Source organism: Tamandua tetradactyla, chromosome 4 (assembly GCF_023851605.1).
Source record: "Tamandua tetradactyla isolate mTamTet1 chromosome 4, mTamTet1.pri, whole genome shotgun sequence".
In the NCBI taxonomy this organism is placed as follows: domain Eukaryota; kingdom Metazoa; phylum Chordata; class Mammalia; order Pilosa; family Myrmecophagidae; genus Tamandua; species Tamandua tetradactyla.
The window spans coordinates 186596334-186612721 of NC_135330.1; the positions used below are offsets into that span (position 1 = coordinate 186596334).

At 34.7% G+C, this 16388-nt stretch overlaps 1 protein-coding gene across 2 annotated transcripts in view; it reads right to left on the reverse strand.

The window, feature by feature from the left end:
• EEF1AKMT1 (EEF1A lysine methyltransferase 1) overlaps positions 1–16388 on the reverse strand; it is a 33529-nt gene that overhangs the window by 14714 nt on the left and 2427 nt on the right. For both annotated transcript variants that reach the window (XM_077158814.1, XM_077158815.1), the window contains exon 2: positions 4384–4546. In XM_077158814.1, coding sequence (XP_077014929.1) covers positions 4384–4546 — 163 coding nt within the window. The remainder of the gene's footprint in view (positions 1–4383; positions 4547–16388) is intronic.

Below are 16388 nucleotides of genomic sequence, written 5' to 3' on the forward strand. Positions count from 1 at the left end.
AAGATGTAATGGAGTGGCTGGAGGGAACTGCCTGAAAATGTAGAGCTGTGTTCCAGTAGCCATGTTTCTTGATGATGATTGTATAATGGTGTAGCTTTCACAGTGTGACTGTGTGATTGTGAAAACCTTGTGTCTGATGCTCCTTTTATCTACCTTGTCAACAGATGAGCAGAACATGTGGCATAGGGATAGATGATGGGGGAACAAATGTTAAATTAAATTTAGTTTGAAATGCTAGTGATCAATGAAAGGGAGGAGTAAGGGGTATGGTGTGTACGGTTTTTTTTCTGTTTTTGTTTTATTTTTCTGTTGTCTTTTTGTTTCTTTTTCTGAATTGATGCAAATATTCTAAGAAATGATCAGGATGATGAATCTGCAGCTATGTGATGATATTGTGAATTACTGATTATATATGTAGAATGGAATGATCACATATTGGGAATGTTTGTGTTTCTTTCTGTATTTTTTTTTAATTAATAAAAAAATTTTTTAAAAAATGAATGCAGTATAGTCATACAATGGAATCTTATTTGACCATAAAAATGAATGAAGTACTGATGTATTCTATGATAAGGATGAACCTTGAAAACGCAAAGTCGAAGTCAAACACAAAAGATTACATACATTATGCTCCCATTTATATGAAATGTCTAGCTAGATAGGAAAATCTATAAAGACATAAAGTGGTGTCTCTAGGTCTGGGAGAATATGGAGGTTGGGAAGCAACAAGCTGAAGGGTTTGGGGTTTTATTCTAAGGCAATGAAAATATTAAAAAAAATGACTGTGGTGATGGTTGCACATAGCTATGAATATACTGAAAACCATTGAATTGTACACCTTAAAAGGGTGAGCTGTATAGTATATGAATTAAATCTCAATAAAGCTGATAATTCTAAAAACTGCTGAAATGAGGAGGATTTACTCTGAATATGAGGGCTTTAGTATACCTCCTTTCTCAACAGAGCTGCCTTTTTTCCTCTCTCTTTATCTACGATGGAGCTCTGGAAATATATTAGATTCTATTCTATGTCTCTTTCTGGCTTTAATACCCAAATTCAAATATTCTCAAGCAGATACTCTAGCTTGTTTAGTGAGAAGTCCTCGGGGATTCATCCTAGAGCTAATACCTCAGATGTTACATATGATTAATGTACATGATGAAAAGGGTCAGGTTTCTGTGTGAAGAGACCAACTGGATCAATTATTTTAGCAAGCTACCCTTTATCTAGAAATCTGGCTCATCGGTTACTTCACTATTTCTGTTTACAGGCTCGGGGATTGGAAACTGGAATTTCTCTGGTGCTCCTGTGGGGGAAGGCTCTTACCTTTGCCGTAGCAATCGTCAGGATGCAATTTTTCTGGTGTTCCACAAACTATCTAATACCCATTATTTCTTTCTTCCAGAAATCCCTTAAAATTTCTGGATGGCATTTTTTGTTCCTTTGTTGTTTTCTAATGTTTTTTCTTTTTTTTTTTTTATGTCTTTACTATTCTTTCCGTGGTAAGGAAAACTGATAATTATGTGAGCGATTCACCATTTTGAATTAGAAGCTCTAACTAAATTAAAAAAAAATACTCTTACTTAGTAGATACGTATCTTTTACCTCTTCAAATCCTATTTTGTAAGCTAACCTTGTAAGACATCATAGCCCAGCTTTTTTAAATAAATTTAAGAAACTTCATACATGGCTTTTGACAATTATATCTATCTGGAAGATCTCATTTTGATTGCATTCAAAACGACATATAACCAATTAGAGTAAGTGCCATTCAAAATGGCAAATTGTACAAATGAAAAAAATCTATCATTATATCATCTATCCATCATCATCTGTCTATGTCTAGCCATTCTTGGCTACATGAAAAATGCCCAGTTCTGATATCTCCATCCTCACTGAGGACAGATGGAGGAAAGCCGCTAGCACATGTAGCCGATAGGGGCTTCTACTTCAGTGGATTTGGGAGGGATGGATAACTTCATTACTGAGCTTCGTAGGTGGCAGAATCCTGGTTGGCCACTGAACTACCCTTCTTCCCACCTTCCAACACTGTCACGACACAATGATGAGCAGGCTCTCCTCATGGTATACCATAAAGATCTAAAATCTTACTTTCATCAATGTGTTCTATAAACATTGCTTTAAAAGCCAAAAGTATTGCTAGGCTTATAATGAAAAGCAGTTTCCTGGCCCGTGCCTTCCCACCACTGAGTCCCCTCCTCAAAAACAACTATTTTCAATTTTTGGCTCCTTGTTTGATCATTTATTATCATATTTCTAAATATTATGTGTAAAAATCGCTCTCTTGAACAATCTATTTTATATATTACCTATTTATTATGGTATTAGCCCTTTCATACACATCCTTTTCCTTTCCTGTAACCTCCCAATATAGTTGTAAATTAGCTGTCATTAAAATTAATTGTCAGTATTCAGTGCTGAGCTGTATTATATATCATGATTACAATTCTCTCCAGGATGATTTTTTTTCCCCTAGAGTTAATAAATGTATGATTATTTCATTTGCTTGGTTTTCTTTGTACCTGTTTTTGAAACTCAAAAACATACAGAACTGTACTTTCAATACTTAGTTTGAAAATTATTTTCAGCTTAGAATTCTATACTTAGCTAAGCTTTCAATTAAGTGTGAGGATAAAAAAAAATGACTGTTTAGACACAGGATGTCTCACAAAATTTATTTCCAAGCCATTTCTTAGGATCTGCTAGAGGATATGCTCCAGCAAATGAGGAAATAAAGCAAGGAAGAGAAAGGCATGTGTTCCAGGGAATTGGAGATCTAATATATGCAGTGGGAGAGGGAATTCCCAGAATGATGATGATATTCCAGTATAATAATTGTGCTGTTAGCCTAAAGAGCAATTGGTCCAGATTTGCTTATGAGAATTGTGGGTTCCAGAGTAGAGATCTTCAAGGGGAAAAATGAAAATCCTAGATTATCTGATATGTTGAAAATTATTTTGAAAGGCCAATAGAGACTGTGGAAAGAATGTGGAACGATGAGTCACACTGTTCTTCTTGATAACTTTTACATTTACAGTTTGTAAATGATCTGCTTTTCTCTGGAAAGTTAAAGGCCATCTCTTTGCAACCTATGTTTCAAATTTTCACTATCATCATAATCATGTATCTTAGTAAGGATCTTGAGTTTTGTGAAATTTTCTAGTGTAATTTTTCAAAGATTTCCTCTCCTTTTCATTTTTCTGGAACTATCAGTTGAATATCTGGATTGATCCTCTAGTTTTCCAATGTTTTCTTTTCTGTACTTTATGTCAGCATTTTTGGGGGCTTCCTGAGAAATTTCCTCGATTTATAAACAAATTAAACCAAAAGAAACTGTCAAAATTATAAAAGTAATTAATTCTAAATGGTGGGATTAGACTAATTTTTATTGTTTTATTCATACTTTTATATATTTTCTATCACACAGATTACTCTTCGAATCAGAAAAAACAGTACATAGTATTAAAACAGAATTAAGCAAAAGGAAAAGACAGACTACCTTCAGAATAATGAAGTATAAAATACATAAAAAAGGAAAATAGTAAGAAAGGCTTTAGAACTAGGTGGAACATTTAATAAATGGAAAGAAAACATTTAATCTCAGTTTTAAATAGATGGTAAATAGGAAAATCTTACATACCAGAGAGCCAAATTGGACACAAACTACGAAAGACTGCAAGAAAAAAGATAAGCATACAAAAGCTTGCTTCCAGTGACAAAGCGAAGGCGAAACAGAACTACAAGGAGGGGTAGAGTCACAGACTGAAAATTTAAGCCTGACCAGCGCTTCTCAACTATCTACTTCAAATTACTTCCAAAAGTATAAATTTCTGGGTCCAGACTATATTAGGAGTTTCCTTTAATTCATTTTGTCGCTCTTCTAATTCCTATTTTGACTTAGACTATTTAAATGCAATTAAAATACATTCGCACGAAAAAATATAAATATCGTCTTAAAAACTCCCTCTCAACAAATTTTCTTTGCATATTTAATTTCAGTAGCCCCATTTACTGCAATATCTTTTTCCCTTTCCACAAGGACTGATGCGCTTCATAAAAATCAACAGAGTGCCCTGTGAACAACACATTTATGTTGGACATAGTAACATACAGTTTCCCTATCTGAAAGCCTTCTCATCTTATGTCCATCCAGCCTGATACTCAGAACTGGGAAAATCTACATTTATACTATCTTAACATGTTTATGGAATGCTCTCTATTTTAACTCCCCAAACAGATTATGAGCTCCTGGATGACAGGTAATAAGGACTGTGGAATTAGGAGATACAGCTGAACACTGGACAAGGTACAGAATAGGTACCACATCAATACTTTCTGAGAGATCTGGAATCCATTACTTACCCAATTCTCTTCTATTTTTTCAATGTTATATTTATCATCCCCAGCTGAGTCTGTGTGTTGCTTCTGCTCAGCATAAAATTCTTGGAGGGCTGCTAAAGTGTGGGAAGAAAGCTGGGGGGTATCATCATCGTCAGGGTCACTCATTTCAAAAAATGTCAATAACCTGAAAACAAATGAGTAACAATGTTGTGGTACTTCTTTCTTCCCATCAAGTAACAGTGAAAACAATTTATCAGAACAAGGATCCAAAGTGGTAGTGATTTTATAAGGGAAACACATATTTTAAATTTCTAGAGGCACCTATAGGGGTCTTCTAGTGAACTACAGTTTAACAAATGCAGACATTTCCTTGAAATGTATTCAGTTTTTATAAATGGCATTATCATATTTTTGTGATTCCTTGCAGAGCAGAAAATTTTACAGTGACTATTTAAAGACATTTTGCTCTCTTCTGGTACCCTAATGGCCACATGGACGTATTTCACAATAGATTCTCTGATCAGAGATCTTTCTGTGTTTGAATGTCACCATTCAAGTAAATTAAGGCACATGGATATTACTGACAGGGTCTATGAAGGATTGATTAAAAAGAAGGGTAAAACACTGTACCAAAAACAAGATACACATTCTTCTCAAGTGGACATGGATCATTCTCCAGGACAGACCACATGTTAGATCTCAAAACAAGTCTCAATAAACTTTACCGAAATTAATCAAAGCATCTTCTCTGACCATAATGGAATGAAGCTAAAAATCAATAATGAAGGGAGAACTGGTATGTTGATGAATACATGAAAGTTAAACAATGGGTTAAAGAAGAAATCACAAGGGAAATTGGGAAATATCTTGAAGTGAATGAAAATGAACACAATATACAAAACTTACGGGAAACAGCAAAGGTAATGTTCAGAGGGAAATTTATATCCCTATTGCTCACATTAAAAAAAGAAGAAAAAGCTCAAATAAAAGACTAACCACACACTTGGAAAAACTAAAAAAGGACAGCAAACAAAACCCAAAGTAAGTAGAAGGAAGGAAATAACAAGATTAGAGCAGAAATAAATGAAGTAGAGAATTTTTAAAAAACAGAGAAAATTAACAAAACCCAAAGTTGTCAAAAATTGGACAAACTTTAGCTAGACTGCAAAAATACAGAGAGAGGACACAAATAATTAAAATCAGAAATGAGAGGGGACACATTACTACCAACCCTAAAGAAAGAGAAAGGATCATAAAAGGACTTTTTAAAATACTGAATTCAACAAATTAGACAACCTAGATGAAGTGGCCAAGTTCCTAGAAACACAAACAACCTATACTGACTGTTCTAGTTTGCTAGCTGCCAGAATGCAACACACTAGAGACGGATTGGCTTTTAATAAAAGGGGATTTATTTTGTTGGTTCTTCAGAGGAAAGGCAGCTAACTTTCCACTGAGGTTCTTTCTTACATGGAAGGCACAGGAAGGTCTCTGCTGGTCTTCTCTCCAGGCCCCTGGGTTCCAACAACTTTCCCTGAGGTGACTCCTCTCTGCATCTCCAAAGGCCAGGGCTGAGCTGTGAGTGCTGAGAGCAGGAATGCCCAGCCGCTTAGGCTGTGCTATGTTGCGCTCTCTCATTTAAGCACCAGCCAATTAAGTCAAACGTCACTCACTGCAGCAGACACGCTCCTAGCCAACTGCTGATGTAATTAGCAACAGATAAGGTTCACGTACCATTGGCTCATGTCCACAGCAACAAAACTAGGTATATTCACCTGGTCAAGTTGACAACTGAATCTAACTACCACACTGATTCAGTAGAAATAGATCTCAATGGACTAATTACAAGTAAACAGATTGAATCAGTAATCAAAAACCTCCCAAAAAAGAAAAGCCCAGAAACAAACAGCTTCACTGGTGAATTTTATCAAACATTACAAGAAGAATTAATGCAATTCTTGCTAAAATTCTTCCAAAATTGAAGAGGAGGGATCACTCTCAAACTCATTGTATGACGTTACCATCACCCTAACAACAAACCCATATACCACAAGAAAAGAAAATTACAGACTCATATCTCGTTTGAATATAGGTACAAAAATCCCCACCAAAATACTAACAAAATGAATCTAAGAGTACATTTAAAGAATTATAGACCATGATCACAAGGGATTTATCCCAGGCATGTAAGACTGGTTCAAAATAAAAAAAAAAGAATTAATGTTATACACTACATTAATAGAACAAAAGGAAAAACCACATGATCATCTCAATTGGTGTGGAAATTGCATTTGATAAAATCCAGTACCACTTCTTGATAACAAACAGGATAAAAGGGCATAAAGGGGGTGCACGGGTGGTTCACTGGTAAAATGCTTGCCTTCCATGCAGGAGACTCAGGTTGATTCCTGAAAGCTTTCTAAGATCAGGAACAAGATAAGAATGCTCACTATCAGTACAGTTATTCAACACTGCACTGCAAGTTCTAGCCAGAGCAATTATGCAAGAAAAAGAAATAAAAGGCATCTGAATTGGAAAGAAAGAAGTAAAACTCCCTTATTTATAAATATGATCCTATTATAGAAAATTCTGAAAAAATTACAACAAAGCTACCAGAGTTAATAAATCAATTCAGCTAAGCAGAATATAAGAGATCAACGAACAAAATCTGTAGTGTTTCCATAAACTAGTAATGAACAATCTGAAATGGAAATCAAGAAAAACATTTCATTTACAATAACAACCAAAGGAATTAAATATCTAGGAATAAATGTAACCAGGGTTGTAAAGGACTTATACATGGAAAACTACAAAACATTGCTAAAATAAATCAAAGAAGATCTAAGTAAATGAAAGAACCCATGCTCATGGATTGGAAGACTATATATTGTTAATATGTCAACCTAAATAAAGTGATGTATAAGTTCAAAACAATTCCAATAAATATTCCAACAGCTTTCTTTGCAGAAATGTTTTCCAAATTTATTTGAGAGAGTAAGGACCCTGAATAGCCAAAACCATCTTAAAAGAGAACGAACTTGGAGGACTCACACTTCCCAATTTTAAAACATTTTATAAAGCTACAGTGGCCAAAACAGCAAGGTACTGGAACAAGGACAGATATATAGACCAATGGAATTAAACTGAGAGCTCAGAAATCAACTCTCACATTTTTGGTCAACTGATTTTTGACAATGAGGCAAAGACCACTCACTGTGGAAAGAATAGCGTCTTTAACAAATGCTGCTGGGAAACCTAGATCTCCATGTGCAAAAAAAACGAAGGATCCTTACCTCACATCTTATACAAAAATAGACCCACTATGAATCAAAGACCTAAATAAAAGAACCAGAACTATCAAACTCCTAGAAGACAATTTAGGGAAGTATCTTCATGACCTTGTATTAAACAATGATTTCACAGACTCTACAACAAAGCACAACAATAAATAAATATATAAATCTCATTAAAATTAAAAACTTTTGATACTCAAAGGACTTTATCAAGAAAGTAAAATAACTTACACAATGGGAGGAAACCACATATGTGGTAAAGCTTTAATATCCAGAATATATAAAGAAATCCTATACTCAAAACAAAAAGACAAACAACCCAACGGAAAAAAATGGGAAAAAAACTTGAATAAACATTTCTCCAGAGAGGATATACAAATAGCCAAAAAGCACATGAAAAGATGGCTAACATCATTAGCCATTAGGGAAATGCAAATCAAAACCACAATGAGATGTCATTTCACACTACTAGAATGGCTACTATTAAAAAAATGACAAGTGCTAGAGAGGATGTAGAGAAATAAGCACTAATTCATTGTTGGTGGTAATGTAAATGGTGTAAAATTGTGGAAAATTTGGCAGTTCCTCAGAAAGTTAAATACATAATTACCATATGACTCAGAAATTCCACTTCTATAAGTATATGTCCAAAAGAATTGAAAGCAGGGACTCAAACATATATTTGCACAAAGATGTTCACAGTGATATTACTGCTAAAAGATGGAAGCAACCCAAGAGCCCATCAACAAATGAATGGATAAGCAAATGTGGTATATACATATGTGGTAGTTTGAGCTTACCAGGAAGGAGGGAGGGAGGGAGGGAAGAGACACTGAATTATATATATGAAGATATGGTTAAAAGGAAAAAAAAATATGGTTAAAAGGGAAATTTGTTTATATGTTATCTTTGTAACATTTTTATGTTACAAGAAAGAAGGCCTATAGGAAACAATGACAGAGAAAAAGGATGACAAGGAGAAAAGGGAAGAGGAATAACCGAGGGGGGGAAATGATGGTTTAGTAGAAATTGATAGCTAGGCACAGTCCATAATATCTGAGAGAATATCAGTAATTCCACAGGTAGGGAAGTTTAATAGTTCCACGTTTCCTCCTCAGTCCCTCAAGGTGACTTTAGAAGTACTTTTTATTTTCTGCTCAAAATATTCTGGAATGTTATATTAACTTGTACAGAATAATAAGATCTCATTCCCTATTCTAGATTTCTTGTAACAAAGTTGTTTAAATAAACTGACCAGGCAGGTTTAATTAGATAGTGTACCACAGAAAATTTAAGTTTTGGACCAAATAAACATCTCTTCTTTTGGTCTCCCACAGAAGTTGAAATTTAAAAAGATAATATCATCCTTTACCGTGTACTCTGATTCACCTCAGTCCTAACCAGGTCCATTTCATTTATATCTCTAATTGATTCAGATCTCTTTTTCATCTACTTTAACAGCTGCTGTATGGGGTAATGTTGACTTTCAGAGCTGCAGAACTCTAACTCTGAATCTGAGGTGTCCTACAGATAGATATCCAATGTTAGTCTAGGGAACTATCAGGTTATTCACAAAGAGCACTGCATCTCAGAATTTAAAAATAACAATTAAAACCTAGGAACAGATGTGACTGTTCTAAGAGTTTATAATCTAGAAGCCTTTACAACCAGTTTTATTTGAACATTTTGTACTGCTTAATTATCAGTTGCTCAATCTCTGTCCACTTTCTATCTCCTGATAACCTATGCACTCAAATTCAATTCTCAGAGTTTGCTCATTATAGTTTATATTAGTGAGATCAGAAATTATTTGCCCATTTTTTTCTGGCTTATTTCACTCAACATAATGTCCTCAAGGTTCCTTCTCCTAGTTGCATACCACACGACTTCATTCCTTCCTGCAGCCAATCATTATTCCGTCCTATGTAAAACTGACAGATTGGCTGTCAGTTTTTTTTTTTTTTTTTTTTTAAAGAGAGAGGAAGGAAAGGAAGGAAAGAAAGACAGAGAAGGAAGGAAGGATGGAAGGAAGGAAGGGAGGAAGAAAGGGAAACATTTTCTTATTTTTTATTATATTTTGTTTGTTTGTCCGTTTTTTGTTACATGGGCTGGGGCCGGGAATCGAACCGGGGTCCTCCGGCATGGCAGGCAAGCACTCTTGCCCGCTGAGCCACCGCGGCCCGCCCTGTCAGTTTTATTTTTATTCCTTTGTGTCTTTCTTCTCTGACTGCTTTTAAGATTTTCTTTTTAACACTTTTTAAGCATTTGATTATAATGGGCATTTGTGTAGTATCTTCATAATTTATATGTTTGGACTTTCTTGAGCTTCTTAGATATAATTTTCATCAAATTTGGAATATTTTTGGCTATTATTTCTCAAATATTTTCTGCTGCCCTTAATTTTCAGTGACTCCATTATACATATATTGGGTAGCTTAAATTGACCCACAGCACTCTGATATTTTAAGTCTATTTTCTCTATTTCATTGTGATAGTTTCTATTTGTTTTCAAGGATAATAATTATTTTATGCTTCAATATCTAATCTGTTGTTAATCCCATCCAGTACATTTTTCATCTCAGACATTGTGGTTTTATTTCTAGAAGTTTGATTTGGGTATTTTTCATGTCTTTTATATTTCTATTTAACAGGTACAATCTTTCCTCTAGCTTTTTGGACAGAATATAGGCAAAACTGTTTTATTATACCTGCCTTTAACATCTGTGTCAGTCCTGGGTCGGCTAAAATTGGTTAGTTTCCTCATTTTTTATTTACTTTCTTGCTTCTTTGCATATCTGGTAATTTTTTATCAAATGCTATATACTGAAAATTTTGATTATAAATAAATAGTTTTGAGTTTTGTACTGGACACAGTTTAAGTTATTTGGAAACAATCTGATACTTTCAGGTCTTGTTTCTAAGATGTGTCAAGTGAGATCAGAGTAGAATTTTGTCTAACACCAATTATTCCCTACCAGAAAGGCAAACCCTTCTGAGACTTCTACCCAATATCCTATGAATTATGAGGCTTTACAGTCTGGCTGGTGGGAAGAGACACTATTCCCAGTCATGAATGAGCCCTGAGAACTGTTCCTTGAAATTCTTTCAGATGTTTCCCCCTAGGTTCAGGTAGTTTCTCAAGGAGGTCCCTCTCCAGCTCTATGGATTTCTTTCTCTATGCAGCTCTCTTCTCTAAAGGAATCTGCTGGGTTCTGCTTGGGTTGCCCCTCCCTACACAGTAGCTGGAGAACTCTCTCAAGGCAGTAAGCTAGGGCAATCGCAAGGCTCATTTTGGTTGTTCCCCTCCCTTAAGGATCACTGCCTATGTTGTGTGAAGTTCAGTATCTTGAAAAACATCTTTTCATATATTTTGTCTGTTGTTTTTTTGTGTGCATGGTTGTCTGATTTTAGTTATTTCAAGTAGGAAGGTAAAATTAGTCCTTGTTATTTGAAGTGGAAGTCCCCAATAGTGAAAATTAACCACAACTATATGTATTAATAAGGATAAATCTCAGGAACAAGTCACAGAAGACTACTTATACTGTTAATGATTCCATTTACGTAGGTTCAAAAACATGCAAATAAAAGTAAATGAATTCATGTGCTGACATTAGTCCATAGAAAATGTGCAATCTATTATCATAATCAACAAAGCACCTACTGCATGTAAGCTAGTTTTGGAGATTGCAATGGAAATTTACATAAAATAGAGAAGCGATCCTGTTGTTTTTCCATTCCTTTCCTTTTCAGTCATATACAATGTTTCCAACTACTATTAATGTTGAAGAACTGTACTTCACCCAGCAGAAATCTGATGATGTTAGAAAATTTAAAAACACATTTTTGTCCCTTGTTATAGTTTATATTAGGTTCAACATATTCAATAGTCATGATTCTTCAACAAACAAGATGGAGAATTTTTTTTTTTTTTTTTTTGGCATGGGCAGGCTCTGGGAATTGAACCTGGGTCTCTGGCAAGGCAGACAAGAATTCTGCCATTGAGCCACAACTGCACCGCCCTTGAGCCTCTATTGCACTGCCCTGGTGGACTTTTTTAAGTAAAAGAGTGATCAGGTGGGGGGAAAAAAGTAAATGAATTAAAAAACTAAGACAAATAAAGAAAAACAAATGAATTCAAAATTCAAGATAGTGATTACTTTTAGGAGGGAGGGGTAGACTTAGAGAAGAATACACAGTCTTGGTAATGTTCTATTTATTAAGCTATATAGACAAAAATATCCAGATGCTCACATTATTGTTATCACCAAAGTTTTAATATAACTATTACACATGTTCAGCATTTAATATTTATTAAAATTAATAAGTTAAAATTTAGTAAATTAAATTAAAATTTAACTAATTTTAAAAAATTATTACATAACATCAGTGACTGGTAAGTCACTGTAATTCTGTAAGTAAAATGTCCCTCAAACTAAATATGATTGTTTATATTTAGAATGTTAAATTTTAATCCCATGGTAACTTACAAGGAAAATAGATGAAAAAAATATATAAGCAGATTGAACAGGTATAGGTACCCAATACGGTACAACAGAAATACCAAATAAATATGAATGTAGACATAACATAAAAATTGAGGGTCAAAAGGTATAATATTAACAAAAGCTAAATAGTAAAATAGTAGGAAAAAGTCCTACATTATCAGTAGCTATTTTAAACGTAAATGGATTAAATATTCTGTTCAAAAGGAAGAGATGGTCAGAATGGATTAAAAAAGCATGAACCAACTACATGCTGTTTACAAAAGACTAACCTTAAATTCAAAGACATAAGTAGGTTGAAAATAAAAGGATGCAAGAAGATATGCTACAGACGTAGTAATCAAAAGAGTGCTGGGGTCTGTATATTAATATCAGACAAAATAAGACTTTAAGCCAAAAACTGTTATAAGAGACAAAGAACGTCACTATATATGCACAAATTAAATAAGAAGACATAGAAATTATAAATATATACATATGTATCTAACAGCAGAGCTCCAACTCCAAGATATATGAAGTAAACACTGACAAATCTGAAGGGAGAAATAGATGGTTCTACATAAATAGAAGACATTAATATTCAGTAATGGATAAACATCTAGGCAGCTCAATAAGGAAATAGAAGACCTGAATGATACTTTAAACCAACTAGACCAAATATATATCCAGACCAACTAGACATATATAGAATGCTTGACCCAGCAGCAGCAGAATACACATTTTTCTCTAGTGCACATGGCCTCCATGACAGGCCAAATGTCAGTTCATAAAACAAGTCTAATAAAATCAAAATTGTCAAAATCATAAAATATATCTACTCTAACCACAATGGATGAAACTAGAAATCAGTAACTGAGGGAGAACTGGGAAATTCATGACTATACGGAAATTAAAAATGGACTTAAAAAACCAATGGCTCAAAGATGAAATCACAGGGGAAATTAGGAAATATCTTGAGGTGAATGAAAATGAAAACACTTCAAACCATTTCTTCCTTATGGAATGTAGCAAATTCCTTAAGAGGGAAATTTATAGCTCTATATGCTTACATTAGAAAAAGAAGAAAGATCTCACTCATTTGCAGAGACCTAACCTCAAAACTGAGGATTTAGAAAAAGAGCAAACCAAACCCAAATTGAGCAGAAAGAAGGAAATAATGAAGATGACAGCAGGGAGAAATGACATAGAGAATGAAAAAACAACAGAAAGAATCAACAAAACCAAACGTTTGGTTCTTAATCTCCCAACAAAGAAAAGCGCAGGACCACATGACTTCACAGGAGAATTTTACCAACCATTCCAAGAATAATTAAGACCAATCCCGCTCAAATGCTTCCAAAAAGCTGAAGAAGAGGGAACACTCCTTAACTCATTTTATGAGGCCAACATAACTGTCATACCAAAGCCAGATAAGCTATCACAAGAAAAGAAAATTATAGATCAATATCTCTTATGAACACAGATGCAAAAATCAACAAAATAGAAGCAAACAAAATCCAGCAGCATATTTAAAGAATTACACCATGATCAAGTGTGTTTTATCAAAGGTATGCAAGAGTGGTTTACCATAAGAAAATCAATTAATATAATACACCACATTAATAGAATTAAGGGAGAAAAACAATGATCATCTCAATTGATGCAGAAAAGGCAGTGGACAAAATCCAGCACCTCTTCTTGATAATAACACTTAGAAAACTAGGAACAGAAGGAAACTTCTTCAACAGGATAAAAGGCCTATATAAAAAACTTGCAGCTAATATCATACTTATTGGTGAAAGACAGAAAACTTTCCCTTTAAGATCAGATATGAGACAAGGATGCACACTGTCACCATCGTTATTCAACACTGTATCGCAAGTTCCACCCAGAGCAATTAGGCAAGAATAAGAAACTAAAGGCATCCAAATTAGAACAGAAGTAGATTCTCCCTATTTGCAGATGACATGATCTTATATATATAAAAAAATCCTGAAAAGCCCACAACAAAGTTACTAGAGTTAATAAATGAACACAAAAGTAGCAGAGTACAAAATGAATACCCCCCAATCCCCAATAGAACCATCCTGGCGAATCCTAAAGAACACCTAGGGCAATATATAAGATTCCACAAGGGTTCCAGGCATTAAAGTAACTTTCCAGAAACCTACAACTTCCAGATGGGTCCCTGGTCCAGGTAAGCCATGAAACCTAGTCGAGCCTCTCTAGAACATCAGATAGTTGTACCTCCCTACCCCATATTAGTGACAGACCCTTCCAATAGCAAAAATTTAGAATGGCTACAGCCCAAACAACCCCAAAGAGAGGTATGGAAAGATCAAAGGTGATGGTGGAATTATGCAGAGAAGATAGGACTTAACAAATAAATACGAATGCTGAATCATTAAATTGATATCTCTTTTAGTCTCCAGTATTTTAGAGCAGCTAGAAGTAAAAACCTGAAACTGTGAAATTGTAACCCATGTCAAAGTCTGAAAGATGTTCTACAACTAGAAAAAACAAAAACAAAAACTACAATAAGGTATTACTTCACACTCACCAGAATAGCTACTATGAAAAAAAAATGGAAAATTACAAATATTGGAGAAGATGTAGGGAAATAGGAACACTCATTTATTGTTGATGGGAATATAAACTGGTGCCACCCCAGTGGAAAACAGTTTGGCAATTACTCAGAAAATTAAGTATAGAATTACCATATGATCCAGCAATCCCACTTCTAGGCATATACATAAAAGAACAGAAAGCAAAGACTAAAACATATTTGCATATTTATTCACAACTGTCATAAGATGGAAGCAACCTAAGTGTCCATCAAGCAATGAATGGATAAGCAAAATGTGGTATATATACATAATGGAGTATTATTTGGCTAACAAATGTAATGAAGTTCTGACACAGATTATAATATGGATGAACCTTGAAGATATCATGGAGTGTATGTCAGACACAAAGGAACAAAAATTGTATGATCTCACTGATATGAAATAATTAGAATAAGCAACTTTATAGAGTTGGAGACTAGAATATAGGTAACAGGGACTAGGGTAGGGTAGGGAATGAGGAGTTATGCTTAAATTGTACAAGTTTTTATTTGGGATGATGGAAAATTTTGGTAACAGATGGTGGTTATGGTGTTACAACATTGTGAACATATTAACAGCACTGATATACATATCTGATACGGTTAAAAGGATAAATTTTAGGTTGTATATACGGTACTAAAATAAAAATAAAAAAAAAACTATGGAACTGCTGAACCCTATGTTGAACGTGGACTATAATACAATCACAAAAAACGTTCTTTCATCGATTACAAAAAACATATCACACTGGGTGCATGGGTGGTTCAGTGGTAGAATGCTCACCTTGCATGCAGGAGACCCTGGTTTGATTCCCGAACGGGGCACCCCCCCCCCCAAAAAAAAGTATCACATTAATATGAAGTGTTAATAATAGGGTCATGTGCTGGAATAATCTTGAAAAAGATTATGTGTCCTAGAAAAGCCATGCTTTAATCATGATTCATCTTGTGGAGGCAGCCATTTCTTTTAATCCCTATTCCATGCTGCATGTTGGAAACTTGATTAGATTATCCCCACTGAGAAAAGACTCGCCCAACTGTGGGTATTGTACCCTTGATTACAGGGAGATGTGGCTCCACCCATTCCAGGTGGGTCTTGGTTAGCTTACTGGAATCCTTTAAAAGAGGAAACATTTTGGAGAGAGCCAAGAAAACCACTACAGAGCCCATGCAGCCAGAGACCTGTGGAGATGAAGAAGGAAAATGCCCCTTGGCAAGCTTCATAAAACAAGTCTGTAGAGAAAGCTAGCAGACATCACCATGTTCACCATGTGTCTTTCCTGTTCAGAGAGAAACCCTGAACTTCATCTGCCTTTCCTGAGTGAAGATGACCTCTTGTTGGTGACTTAATTTGGACATTTTTATAGACTTGCTTTAATTAGGACATTTTCAGGGCCTTAGAACTGTAAACTTACAACTTATTAAATTCCCCCTTTAAAAGCCATTCAGTTTCTGGTATACTGCATTCTGGCAGCTAGCAAACTAGAACAGGTGATATATGGGAACTTCGTATTTTATGCATGATTTTTCTGTAAACCTACAACTTCACTAACACAAAAAAGGAGAAAGAAACAAGCCAATTTTAAGTGCAAAAGAAAAAAATTCTGAAAAGCAGTTTAAGAAAATTCTTCACTTTTATGTCTGTGA